The sequence below is a fragment of the Choloepus didactylus genome, chromosome 10 (assembly GCF_015220235.1).
Source record: "Choloepus didactylus isolate mChoDid1 chromosome 10, mChoDid1.pri, whole genome shotgun sequence".
Classification (NCBI taxonomy): Eukaryota; Metazoa; Chordata; class Mammalia; order Pilosa; family Megalonychidae; genus Choloepus; species Choloepus didactylus.
The window spans coordinates 130,210,015-130,222,710 of NC_051316.1; the positions used below are offsets into that span (position 1 = coordinate 130,210,015).

General features: G+C 67.9%; 2 protein-coding genes across 5 annotated transcripts; both read left to right on the top strand.

Annotated features, from left to right (window-relative positions):
• Positions 1–992: 992 nt before the first annotated feature.
• Positions 993–9,152, top strand: CARD9 (caspase recruitment domain family member 9). 4 transcript variants are annotated; one of them, XM_037797003.1, is made up of 14 exons: positions 993–1,110; positions 1,581–1,744; positions 2,282–2,472; positions 2,646–2,783; positions 3,578–3,882; positions 4,126–4,305; positions 4,389–4,532; positions 4,729–4,854; positions 5,870–6,061; positions 6,491–6,532; positions 6,832–6,880; positions 8,199–8,275; positions 8,626–8,747; positions 8,852–9,152. In XM_037797003.1, exons 3-14 carry the CDS (start codon positions 2,289–2,291, stop codon positions 8,949–8,951), a joined length of 1,659 nt encoding a protein of 552 aa, XP_037652931.1. In that variant the 5' UTR covers positions 993–1,110; positions 1,581–1,744; positions 2,282–2,288; the 3' UTR covers positions 8,952–9,152. The 4 variants fall into 4 exon arrangements, with proteins under 4 accessions (XP_037652931.1, XP_037652934.1, XP_037652933.1 ...); XM_037797006.1 differs by having other exon boundaries at positions 8,665–8,747; XM_037797005.1 differs by lacking the exon at positions 1,581–1,744 and having other exon boundaries at positions 1,021–1,110.
• Positions 9,153–9,398: 246 nt separating this feature from the next.
• On the top strand, positions 9,399–11,242 carry DNLZ (DNL-type zinc finger). The gene is made up of 3 exons (XM_037797008.1): positions 9,399–9,712; positions 9,921–10,060; positions 10,962–11,242. The coding sequence occupies exons 1-3, from the start codon at positions 9,479–9,481 to the stop codon at positions 11,131–11,133; spliced, it is 546 nt and encodes a 181-aa protein (XP_037652936.1). The 5' UTR covers positions 9,399–9,478; the 3' UTR covers positions 11,134–11,242.
• Positions 11,243–12,696: the final 1,454 nt, after the last annotated feature.

Below are 12,696 nucleotides of genomic sequence, written 5' to 3' on the forward strand. Positions count from 1 at the left end.
GCATAGGCCACGACAGGGCCGGGGGTGATGGGGCAGAACCCGGGGCAGGAGCAGCGAGCTTCACTCCAGAAGGTGGGGCCGCTGCACAGGCTCAGCCTGCCCGTGGCCGCGGCCCTTTCTCGGCACCGGTTGCATCAAGCCTGCCAGCAGCAGCTTGGTCCAACTGGTTCTGCTGGTGAGGTGAGGGCCCCAGGGAGGCCCCGGGGCCGGGCTGGGGAGATGGCCCAGCTGCTCCCCACAGGAAGCGGCTTGGTCCCTGAGGCCCTGGCCAGGCCCACCCTGCTGTCCATGGTCAGCCGTCCCTCATGTCCCCCCGGGGAGGGCATGCAGAGGGGGATGCCCAGTGGGGAAGGGGGAGCCTGAGGGACTGCTCAGGGGTTGACACTCGAGAAGGGCTGTGTCCAGTCTGGCCCCTCTGCAGGCAGCAGCTTGAGTGTGGCCGGCCACCATGGCCTCTGCTTCTGGGGCAGCACAGGCTGCCGGCTCTTACGTGACCAGAGGCCCCAGCAGCCCTGTTGGTGCATGTGGGGCCAGCTGTGTGGGTGCACTCTGCTGGGAAGCCAGTCAGGCTGTTGCCCCTTGAGGTCTGACCCTGGTCCCCAGGACGGCTGGGAAGGTGAAGCTGCCAGGTACAGAGCACCCGCCAGCTGGGGAAGCCTCTGGAAGCCTGTGTCCAGGCCAGAGCAGGCCAAACAGTGGTTTGGCCCCATCCAACCTCAGGGAGGGCCTCTGCTCTCCCTTCCACCGCCAGGCCCCATGCCAGCCTGGTCTGGGCCTCCAGAGTGGGCCCCAGCCACCAGAGGGTCCGGGGGGGCTCCGAGCAGCTTCACCCCCAGCTTTCCTCTGCAGGAACCAACAACTTCCACTTCCCTCCTGGGGCCAGCCTGGCTGGGTGCGTCAGAGGTGGGCTGCTGGGGAACGGTCCCAGCATGAGGACCGCCCGCTCTCCATGGACTTAACCAGAACCAGCCCGGAAGTTCCGGGCCCTCCCTCCCTCCCACTCCACCCGCCCATGAGCCACCCAGAGACGCAGCACGGACAGACAGACAGCTGGAGTGCCGCAGTGGAGAGAGCAGCGGTCTGGCCCCACAGCAGCCTGAGGACTCCGAGGTATGCCAGCCGGGTGCCCCCTCCCCAGGGGGCTGGGGGTCCTGAGCAGATACCCCAGAGGCACTGAGCTGCCCCGAGGAGCTTCCCAGAGGGGCCAGTGGCCTCCCGCATCCTGCCCTTGCCCCTCCAGGGGACTGGACACATGCCTGTCCACAACCCCGCAGGCATGAGACCCGGGTGGGTTCAGGCTGGAAAGGCAGGAAATGGGCTGAGGGTCCACACAGCCAGCCCAGGTCCTCGGCCTTCCTTGGGGCACTGGTGTTTTGTTCGGCCTTTGGTCTGCAACCCGGCTGAATGGGACGATAGTGTGGAGAGCTGGAGGATTCCTTTGGAGGCCGAGAGCTCTGGCCTCCATCCTGCTAGAGGCACTGTCCGCCACCCTGTGGCCCTCCGGCCTCACCATCTGGCGGGGGTCGTGGTGGGGGTCCTGGTGGAGGGAGTGTGACCATCTGGTCTCCATCGGGGTCAAGGGTGTGGCCGGGAGCCAGGACTCCACGGTGGCAGGAGAGGAACCCAGCAACAGCCGGGCCTAGCACCAAGAGTCCAGCCTGTACGTGGGGGTGTCCCGGCTGGCCTCTCCAAGTCGGCCAGCCCAGGGGCGGCAGGCGACAAAGCCACGGGTGCCTCGGTGCGGGTAAGCTCTGGTGGCTGCTGGAGGCTGGGTGGCCACTCCATTGCATCACCGGCAGGCGGAAGGAGAGGACAGGGACCAGCTGTGAGCCAGGGCCCATCAGGGAATGAGGAAGTCCCCGCAGCCGCCTGTGAAGGTGGAGGCCACATTCCAACCTGCCCCAGCCCCGGCCAGGCTGCCACCTCCACTCTCACTGCATGGGGCCATGGTGGGTGGTATCTGGTGGCAAACAGCTCCTCCAGCTCTGCCCTGCAGCCACCGTGACAGCTCATGACACCCATGGGTGTCCATGGAGGCCAGTCATGTAGGGGAGTCTTCTCCCCTAAGAACCAGCTGCCCCAGGCATCTCTGCACCTTCTCACCCCACTTGTCAGGGCGACCAGGAGAGAGAAAGCTCTGGAGTGGGTGCCCAGAAAGGCTGGCAGGGGCCACCATGTAGGTCTCTCCCGAGGAGGTGGCAGTCAAGGGGAGCTGTGGGGACGGGGCGACAGGGAGGAGGTGGCATCTCAGTGACGCCCCCCGCTCCTGTCGGCCTGCCAGTCCCGCCATGTCCGACTACGAGAACGAGGACGAGTGCTGGAACGCCCTGGAGGGCTTCCGGGTGAAGCTCATCTCTGTCATCGACCCCTCGCGCATCACGCCCTACCTGAGACAGTGCAAGGTGCTGCACCCCGACGACGAGGAGCAGGTGCTGAGTGACCCCAACCTGGTCATCCGCAAGCGCAAAGTGGGTCAGTGCCACGCCCTGGCCCCCCGAGCCTGACGCCCCCATCTTGTCCCTCCCGGGCCCTCTGCCCCAGCCCCTGCCCTTCGCAGCCCACCTCCCCCCAGCTTGTCCCTCCCACCCCCGGCTGCCCCGGCCCGGCCCCCGCCGATGCCCCCAGCCCGGCCTCTCTGACTGCAGGCGTGCTCCTGGATATCCTGCAGCGGACGGGCCACAAGGGCTACGTGGCCTTCCTCGAGAGCCTGGAGCTGTACTACCCACAGCTCTACAGGAAGGTCACGGGCAAGGAGCCCACTCGGGTCTTCTCCATGATCATAGGTGAGCTGGGGGCTGCCCAGGCGCCGGGCAGGGGCGGGCACGTCTCCTAACTGGTGAATCAAAGGAGGAAACAATGGGGTGTGAGGAGACATCTGTGCCACCGGGGCAGGAAGTGGCCATCGCTCTCATGCTCCCCCCTTTCCAACGTGCTTGGTGGGGCAGAGGCCAGAGGAGAGGGGAGCCGGCCCTTCGGGGACCCGGCTGCTCTCTGATCACTGAGGGAAGCCTCGCTGCCAGGGCTCCGGCCCCCTGCAAGGGGGGCTCGCCGGCCAGTACCTGGAGGGGCAGGCAGGGTGCTGGGGGTGCCAGCCTCTCCCACAGCCAGAGGGGGTGCAGGAGCCTGCTGGCCCAGTTAGGCCGGGGTGAGCTGGGGACCGCGTGCCGCTTCCCCTCGCCCTGGAGGAAATCCCAGGGTGGGGGTGCCTGGCCTGCAGCTCCTGAGGCCAGGGCCCTGGGAGAAGAGAGAAGCTCGCAAGGAGCCAATGTTCATTTCTCAGCTTGGAGTAGGAGGAAAGCAGAAGTGACCCCCACGCCCAGGCAGCCCGATGGGGCCAGTGGCACCCGCCAGGGCCCAGGGTCCCCGGGGGAGGCCAGCAGCGCCCTCAGAGCCCCGGGCACCCACACCACCCAGCTCACTTCAGGCCCGCGGGCTGCTGGTCTGAGGTCACTGAGGGCGGGAGCCAGCTCCAGGGACCCTCCCAGAGGGGGCGGCTCAGGCCAGGGCCACCCCGTGTGTGGGGTGGGGGCAGGGGCGTGGGTGCGGGGTGGGGTCCCTGACCCTGCCGCGCCCGCAGACGCCTCGGGGGAGTCGGGCCTGACACAGCTGCTGATGACGGAGGTGATGAAGCTGCAGAAGAAGGTGCAGGACCTGACGGCGCTGCTGAGCTCGAAGGACGACTTCATCAAGGAGCTGCGGGTGAAGGACAGCCTGCTGCGCAAGCACCAGGAGCGCGTGCAGCGGCTCAAGGAGGAGGCCGAGGCCGGCGCGCGCGAGCTCAAGCGCTGCAAGGACGAGAACTACGACCTGGCGCTGCGCCTGGCGCGGCTCAGCGAGGAGAAGGGCGCGGCGCTCATGCGCAACCGCGACCTGCAGCTGGAGGTGCCGCCGCCCCGCCCCGCCCCGCCCCCGCCGCCAGGTGGAGGTGCCCCCGCCCCGCCCCCGCCCCGCCCCCGCCGCCAGGTCGGGGAGCCGCACCCTGAGACCCCTGCTGGCGATGGGGGGACCCCGGCCCTGCCCCGGCCCCTCGCTCCAGGTGGGGAGCTGCTGAGCGGAGTCCCCGAGCGTGTCCAGGCCGCGGCGGGGCGCGGGGTGAGTGCGCCCGCTGACGGGCCTGTCCGGCAGATCGACCGGCTGCGGCACAGCCTCATGAAGGCAGAGGATGACTGCAAGGTGGAGCGCAAGCACACGCTGAAGCTCCGGCACGCCATGGAGCAGCGGCCCAGCCAGGAGCTGCTGTGGGAGCTGCAGCAGGAGAAGGCGCTGCTGCAGGCGCGGGTGCAGGAGCTGGAGGCTGCTGTGCAGGTGGGGCCAGGCTGGGCCTGAGGGCAGCCGTGGCCCCCTCGCACCAGGCCGCTGCACAAACCCCTCTTCTATGCCACTGGCAGGTGGGGAACCGCGACAAGAGCAGCCCCTACATCCAGGTGCTGGAGGAGGACTGGCGGCAGGCACTGCGGGACCACCAGGAGCAGGCCGGCACCATCCTCTCCCTGCGCAAAGACCTGCGCCTGGGAGAGGCCCTGCGGGCCCGGGTATGCAAGTGGGGTGGTGGGCCCCGGGCCCGGAGGGGAGGTGCTTGGCGCTTTGTATGGCCTCCCCGTTCCACCCCCACCCCCTAGAGGTGCAGGGGCCCCCTCCTCCCCCAGAACCACTGACAGGCCCTTCCCGAGCCCATGCCCAGGGGAGCGAGGGCAGTGGGTGCTGAGCACTGAGCAGCCATCCCCACAGTGCCTAGAGGAGAAGGAGATGTTGGAACTGCAGTGCCTGGCCCTGCGCAAAGACTCCAACATATACAAGGAGCGCATCGAGGCCATCCTGCAGCAGATGGAGGAGGTGGCCATCGAGCGGGACCAGGTAGGGGCTGAGGGTGAGGACAGGGGCAGGGGCTCCCCCCATCTGTCTGGGCAGATGCAGGCTCCTTTCGGGGGCAGGCAGCAAAACGTCGTCACGTTGCAATAGTGGTACTTGCTCGTTTAAAGACCAGAAACCATCAGGAAGGGCAAATAAAAGTTGGTGCTGTCACTTCTGTACAGTCCAGTCCGCAGCGGGGGGCTGTGCTCCACCTTCCACCATACTTTCAGACTTTTTTTCCCAACATTTTTAGTTTTGATTTGTCCTACAAAAACAGAATCTTTCAGCTGTCTTGTTTTGCAAGTAGCTTTTGTAACTTCACGACCATGGCCCCCCCCAGCTGACATGTTCTCCCGAACAGTATCTCCCCGTGTGGCTGGGTCTGGTGTCCCCATATCTGACCTCCCCCAGCCACAGAAGGTGCCTCAGTGAAACCCTGCAGTTCACTTGGCTGAAAGCGTCGATTCCTTGCAACCCAGCAGTTCTACTTGTAAAACTTGGGGAAGAGTGCTGACCATGAACTGGAAGTCACACCAGCATCCCCTGGGGCGAGCGTGATAAGCCATGCTGTGGTCATTTCAAGATCTTTACACAGCCCGTAGCAAGTGGGGCTTTGACATAAAACCATGTCCAAAATTTATAAAACCCACAGTGTGGCATAAGCACACCAGATGCCCACGCAGAGACATCGGGGGGCCAGCAGGTGCTCTCTCTGCAGACTGAGACTCTGCAGACTCGATTCATCTCTGAATGGTTTAGTTTCCATGATGAGCCTAGATCACTTCCGCAATCCCACACTCACTCGCTTGTCAGTGGAGACACAGGGAGCGGGGCCAGCACTGAACCTCCCCCATGGCCCTTCCCATTGCTAGAAATTTAGCTGGGAACTTTGCTAGAAGGCGATGGGGCCGGACGTGAAGTGAGAACACTGGCAAGGAGAAACGAAAGCAGTGCCTGGAGCCCGGGGAGGCTCTGCCCAGCTGCTGGCGGCCCCAGGTCTCCCCTGCCCGCCCCGCAGGCCATCGCGTCGCGGGAGGAGCTGCACACGCAGTGCGCCCGGGGCCTGCAGGAGAAGGATGGGCTCCGCAAGCAGGTCCGGGAGCTGGGCGAGAAGGCCGACGAGCTGCAGCTGCAGTTGTTCCAGTGCGAGGGCCAGCTGCTGGCGGCTGAGGGCAGGCTCAAGCGGCAGCAGCTGGAGACGCTTGTCCTGGTGGGCCTGGGGGCCTGGGGGGGTGGGGGGACCTGTGCCTGCCCTTGGGCAGCGAGTGTCAGGCCAAGCTCAGACCCTGGGGGGCTGGGGCAGTGCTGGGGGGCTCAGCAGAACACAGTGGCATGGGGGTTCTGGGGACCGCTCCCGAGAGTCCAGAGCCCAGAGGAGGAGCCATGGGGGTGGCCCTGGCTCAGGCCTGTGGACAGGAAGTGGGGCACTGGACAGGGGTCTGACAGAGGTGACATCCATCCAACAGGGCCCCACAGGCTGCTTTGGAAGTGGCTGGGGGTGGGGCAGAGATGTTCTGGGGAGGGGGCAGGGCAAGGATTGCCCAGGAGCCCATGTGCTTTCTGGGGCTGGTGCTCTGGCACGCCTCCCCGAGCCCTGGCCCAGGCCAGCCTTCTGAGCAGGCCCCTTCTTACACCCCAGAGCTCCGACCTGGAGGACAGCTCACCCAGGAGCTCCCAGGAGGTGAGTGTGAGTCTGGGGTGGGCTCAGGGTGGCCTCCCTCCGGCAGACCCTGTCCCCTCACCGAGCCCAGAGGCCGCCATTGGCGTGGGTGTAAAATGCAGCGTGGACAGTGGCCGCCTACCAGCTGCTGTGGCCTGGGCCTTCCTGGTGCCCTTCCCGCCCCAGCCCGGCTGGGCAGCGGAAGTGCCCGAGGAGTGAGGTCCGCTGCAGTCAGGCGCAGGGAGGGCCATGCACAGCCTCGGGGGTGGCGTGGGGAGCGCATGGTGAGGCGGACGATCTGAACTGTGTCTCCCTGCCAGCTCTCACTCCCGAGGGGCCTGGAGGAGGACACCCGGCTCTCGGACAAAGGTGAGGAGGAGCGGGCCGTGCGGGTGTGAGTGTGCCCCCAGGAGCGGCCGGCCCCCGGCACAGAGGACCCTGGTTGAGGCCTGTGGCCCTGGGCACACCATGCCTGGGACGTGGCAGCACTGATGGCCGCAGGGGCCGGTGCCTGGGACTTGGGCCGTCACGTGAGGCCTGGGCTTCACGCCCCATTCCCACCATCGGGGAGAAGGGGACTCAGGGTGGCTGAGTGGCCATCCAAGCTCGGCCAAGATGGCTCCATGCACAGATCATCCAGGACAGGTCATGCCACGAGGGAGGTGACAGGAGGTGCGGTGAGCACACAGGGTGCTAGGACACGAGGCTATGAAATGGGGGTGGAAGGGGGCACCGGGGCTGGAGGGAGTGGAGGGGGCACGTGGAGGGTCAGCAGGAGGCTGGGGGCTGGGTGGAGGGAAGGGGCCGCCGGGGCAGGAAGCGGGAGCTCAGACGGTGGGTCAGTGAGGGCTGCCATCTGACTTGCAGTTTAAAGAACCCCTGCCTGGGTGGAGGAAGGGGTGGCTAGGGACAGCTCTCCAGGTGGCCCACAGGATTTGCCACAGATCAGATGGAGGGCTGCAGACTTCCTCAGCACCAAGCCTGACCCCGACTTCTAAAGGGGAAGGACGGCAGCAGAAAGCAGAAGTGGAGGCCGGGGGTAGTCGGCCGCCTGCTTCTGACCAGAAGACCCTAATTGGTGGCTGCAGAGACCCACGTGGGACAGAGGGGGGCGGGACCCAGCAGCGGCCACTGGGGGTGGGGGGTGGGGACGTGGCCAGCAGCCGCCTGGCCCGGGGGCCTTCAGCTCCTGCAGTTCCCAACCCGGGTGCCATGGGCCCTCGCCAGACCCGCAGGCCTGGGGATCCAAGGGCAAGGAGGAAGGGGCGTGTCGGCCAAGCACAGAGACCCGGGCATCCCAGCCCCTGGGCCTCAGCCCACCCTCGACCCACCCTGGCCCTGGACCCCCCACCCCCACCTCCCAGGAGCTGCTGCCCGCTCAGTGGGAGGTGGCCCCAGCTGGAGCATGGCCCAGTCTGGTGGTGCCGGCCCTAAGGAGGCCCCTGCCCTCCTGCCCTCTGTCACCTGCGGGCGGTCAGCTTATAAGGAGCCTCAGCCCAGCCCAAGACCTCTTTCAGGAACGAGGACTGGGCCTCAGACTCCTTGTTTGTAAAATGCAAATGTCCTCACTGGGTGGACGGGAGGGTTCCACGGGGTCTTGTAAGATTGGCCCCAGGGCCCTGTGACCCGAGGGTGAGGAGGGAGTCCGGCAGGTGGGCAGGGCCGGCAGCACACGCCTTCCTTCCAGGTGGCACGGCTGAGGGGGAGAGCCTGGAGCAGCCCTTGGTGGCTCTGCAGAAGGATCGGCTTTTGCTGGCCCCCAACGTAAGGCGGCGCCAGGGTCCCTGCCAAAGAGGCAGTGGTTCCCCGGCCGCGGGCTGGCGTGACTGGTGGTGGGGAGGGTGGTTCCTTGCTCCTTGCACGGATGTGGTGGTGTCTTGGGGCCTTGGCAGGGCTCGCAGGGTTAGCCCTGCCTGGGAACCCCGACCTCATGTCCACCGTGCTGGGTCCTGACAGCCCCTCCTTTGTCACCATGCCCCTGCCCAGCCCAAACTGGCTGCCCGTCCTCGGAGAGGTCCAAGGCTGCTGGGCCTTGTCCCCTGAAGGGCAAGACACCAACCCCCACTAGGCTCACAGGGTGCACCTGCCTGCCCCCCACCCCTACCCCTCTGCAGCGCCAGGAGCCAGGGAGCCTGACTTCCCTCCTCCTCCAGGACGCCGGCCGGAGCAGCAGGGATCCCCCGGGGAAGGAGAAGGAGCGCAGGCGCCTCAAGGAGAGCTTTGAGAACTACCGCAGGTGGGGGCGGGCGGTGGCCCCGGGAACCTCTCGCGCTGGCCGGGGAGGGCCTGCGCGGTGAGGGGGCGGGTCGCTGTGTCCCCCACCGTCTGCGTCTCCCACAGGAAGCGGGCGCTTAGGAAAATGCAGAACGGCGCGCGGCAGGGGGAGGTGGACTGGGAGAACACGACGGGCAGCGACAACACGGACACCGAAGGCCCCTAGCCGCCGCCCCGCACGCCGCCCGGAGCGGTCCCCGGCCTGCCCCGACCTGGCCGCAGCCACGGGCGTGCCGTCCCCGAGAGCCCCACGCGCACGCCGCGAGGGCAGCTGGACTTACGTGACCCTTTTTGCAACATGATACAATGCGGGCCATTTTCATGTCAGTGCGTGTCTGTGTCAGTAAAAAGGGCGGCTTCTGTTTTATTACATAGTATATATTCACGGGAACACGCCTCCGCTAGCCGCCGCTCCCGGCCCCGGCTCCGCGCTGGGGTGCACGCTGACCGCGGACCTCCTCTGCGCGCCGCCCCCGCCGCGGCACCCGGGTCAGCGCTCCGGCAGCAGCGGCGCGGCCGCGGGGGCGCGCGCCCCAGACCTCACCGCTCGGCGCGCGCGTGGGGACCCGCCGCCAGGGGGCAGCAGAGCGCGGCCCCGCCCCGCGCCCGGCAGCCGTGACGTCACTTCCGCCTCGCCGTGCCCGCCCGTAAGATGGCAGCGGCGCGGCGGCGGATGGCAGTGGCGGCGACGGGATGCTGCGGGCAGTGCTGGGGCGCACGTGGGTGCTGCTGAGCCGCGCCGGGCCCCAGGGCCCCGGCCTGAGGCGTCTGTGGGGGCGCGGGGCCCGCCCGGAGGCCGCAGCGAGGCGGCGGGCCTGGGCCTGCGGCTGGCGGCGCTGGAGCTCCGAGCCGGGGCCGGAGCCTGGACCGGGGGCGGCGCTGGGCCGCGCGGAGGCGGGGCACTACCAGCTGGTCTACACCTGCAAGGTGGGCGAGCTGCGGGGCGGTGCGGGCTATCGCTTGGGAGGGGCGGGGCCTTCTTGGGGGAGGAGGCGGGGCCACCCTTTGGGCGGGGCTAAGACGTGGGCGGGCCTCCAGGGGGCGGATCGCTCGTCGGGGCGGGGCCAGGCCTCGGGGGGCGGGTCTTCCGGGAGCGGCGCGCTGTGCCGCTCACCTGCTGCCCGCCCCCGCCCAGGTGTGCGGGACCCGGTCCTCCCAGCGCATCTCCAAGCGGGCCTACCACCAGGGCGTGGTCATCGTGACCTGCCGCGGCTGCCGCAGCCACCACGTCATAGCCGACAACCTGGGCTGGTTCTCCGACCTGGACGGGAGGAGGTGAGGCGCCCACAGGGCTGGGGATGGGGGATGGGGGCCGGGAGCCCACCCAGCAGGACCCCCCAGCCTCCCTGGCCCCTGGCACTTCCCGCAACGCGGCTGTCGGCCAGGCCTCCTCCTAGGGCCGCCATGGAGCTCGGCTGAGATGAACCACGAAGGGCGTCTCAGCATGAGGCCCGGGTCGCCCAGGCCGGGCGCGGTTTCACTTGCTGAATCCCGGCAGCCTGACGCCGGTGCGGTGCTTTCGCCCTCTCAGCTGGCACTCGGCCGGGGCCAGGCCACTGGCGGCCACTGCAGGCCCTGTCCCCCAGCGAGCCCCGTGCCCTCCTTGTGCGAGAGGCCTGGGCCTGGCCCACCCCACGGCTGCCTCCTCTGGTTTTGGGTTCCTCCTTCACCTTGCTCACTGTTGCCCCTGGCCCAGCCTCAGTGCTGGAGGAAGGAGCAGCGGGGGCCAGGGTGCGGTGCCTTCACTCGCGCGGCCTTCTCGGATGCCTGGGAGGTGGAGGGGGCGCAGTCCTGGGCCCGAGGTGCCGCCCAGCTCCCTCTGGGAGGGCAGTGGGGGGTGCTCGGGATCCTGCCCTGCTGCCCCTGCCTGGGAACTGGGCTGCCCCACTGGCGCCGGTCAATGGGACGGTGGCAGCGCTGAGCCCCTCGCAGACCCAAGGTGTGTCCTGGGTGGGCACACCCAAGGGGGTTCAGATGATCCCCTTTCTTTGGTTTTTGCTTCCAGAGGCGGTTCTCAGTGACAGACATGCAGGGGCCCAGTGCAGTTGCTGCCCAGCTGCCCCAGCAGGAGTGACCCTGAGGCCACGTGCTGCTAGGCCTGAGTCCCTGGCTGCCCCTGGCTGGGGCTGCGGACGGCCGTGGGCTGGAGCGTGACGCCATTTCCCTTGTGTCTCAGGAACATTGAGGAAATCCTGGCGGCCCGAGGGGAGCAGGTGTGCCGAGTGGCTGGGGATGGGGCCCTGCAGTTGGTTTTGGAGGCGGCCACAGCCCCCACATCCTCTGCTGCTGACCCAGACGCTGGGGAGGACCAGGACCCCGCCCCCCCTGGCCAGGCAGCACCCGGCTGACCTCCCCCTCCCTGGCGCTGGGGGCCTCCTGGCCTCCTCCTCCAAGAGAAGGTGCCCGGCGGCCCAGACCTGGCCTTCCCGTCAATAAACAGCTCGTCAGGCGCTGGGCTCCGGCTCTCCTGTCTGTGTCTTTCTGGAGTCAGAGTTCCTCTGGGGATCCCTGGGGCTGCTGGGGGATGGGGGCCCGCGGTGTCCCTCTTGCCCGGCACGGTGTCCCTGCCGGGAGCAGGCCAGGACTCGGTAGCCCCCTCTGGCCTGTGCCTTCCCATCTGTGGGAGACAAGGCTAAGAACCCACATTATTGGGTTTCATGGACAGAAAGAGGAGGTGCCTGACCCAATATCGGGGCCCCGAACTTGCTGGGTTCTGGGGGTACCCCTCTTCTTCCCAGGGGTGGGGGCTGGGATCGGCGCTCCCTGCTCACCCCTCCCGTTGCCACAGGCAGCCCTACAGATCCTCCTCTCGGGCTCCCCAGAGGCCCCTCCAGGAGCCTTGGGGACCCCCCTCTGGGAGGCTGGGCCGACCCCAGCCCTGACCTCAGCCGCTGGCTGTTGAGACCGACTGAGAACCCAGACCCTCCACTGGCTGCTGCGGGCAGGGACCCAGGTCCTTGTCGCCAGGAGCTGCCGGGCTCAGCCCAGAGCATTTGGAAAGCGGCCGGATGGGGGGGCCCCCACAGCACTGTCGGGGTGGGCAGTTTGTCTTCCCAGCAGTCTGCGTCCCCCGGAATCCCTGTTTACGTGGGCCTAGGAGCTCGCGGTGCATTTCGTTGCAGAAGTGTCCTGAGCTGATGACCTCCCTCTGCCTTGGCCGGGCGGGGGCCGGGGGCCGGTGCAGGGGTAGCAGGGAGCAGCAGGCTCCGAGCCCAGCTCTGCCCCCGCCGTGCCGGGAGCCTGTTGCGGTTTGATGGCACCGTGACACCTTCCTCCCCTCAGCAGACAACCCTCCATTACTCCGCCCGGGGCCTCTGTGCCCTTGAAGCGGAGCCGGCCCACGGCCCCTCCCACCAGCTGGCGGTTTCCTTGGGCGCCTCGACACGTGCTCCTGCCTCCAGGGCCCTCGCACCAGCCCGGCTCTCGATCCCCTTGGCCCGAGCGCTGGCTGTGTGCGTGCCGGGTCCCTCCGGGCCTCTGCAGTGCCGGAACCCCTGCCCCGCCGTGCTTCCAGCTCTTCCCTTCCCGAACCTCCTTCCCTCTCCCAGGCCTGCCAGAGACTCTCCATCCGAAGGGTCTATCCAGCGTGTATGTGGGCACCATCCCGGTGGGGATCCCAGCCAGTGTCTGCTGGCTCCCCGGTGAAGTGGCTCGTTTCTGCCTGGCCTGAACCCCACAGGGTACAGAGGGGCTCCCAGAGATGGTGTCTGTGACTGGACATGGTTCGGGGGAGACAGAACCAGAGCGTCCACTTCCACTGGGGGCTGTGCCAGCGAAGGGCAGGGCACTGGGCTGCCCATCCCACCTGCCCTCCAACAGAAGCCCCCACGTCTGGGGAGAGGCTGGGGGCACTAGCCATGGGAGGTTGGGAGCCGCCGTGGCTGGTGCACCCCATTGCCCAGCTCTGTGGG

Excerpts from the sequence above, each read along its gene's own strand:
- CARD9 (XM_037797003.1), top strand. The coding sequence starts at position 2,289 with ATGTCCGACTACGAGAACGAGGACGAGTGCTGGAACGCCCTGGAGGGC. Across the intron at positions 2,473-2,645 it reads CATCCGCAAGCGCAAAGTGG|GCGTGCTCCTGGATATCCTG; the intron begins GTCAGTGCCACG and ends CTCTGACTGCAG. Across the intron at positions 4,306-4,388 it reads AGCTGGAGGCTGCTGTGCAG|GTGGGGAACCGCGACAAGAG; the intron begins GTGGGGCCAGGC and ends TGCCACTGGCAG.
- DNLZ (XM_037797008.1), top strand. The coding sequence starts at position 9,479 with ATGCTGCGGGCAGTGCTGGGGCGCACGTGGGTGCTGCTGAGCCGCGCC. Across the intron at positions 9,713-9,920 it reads AGCTGGTCTACACCTGCAAG|GTGTGCGGGACCCGGTCCTC; the intron begins GTGGGCGAGCTG and ends GCCCCCGCCCAG. Across the intron at positions 10,061-10,961 it reads TCCGACCTGGACGGGAGGAG|GAACATTGAGGAAATCCTGG; the intron begins GTGAGGCGCCCA and ends CTTGTGTCTCAG.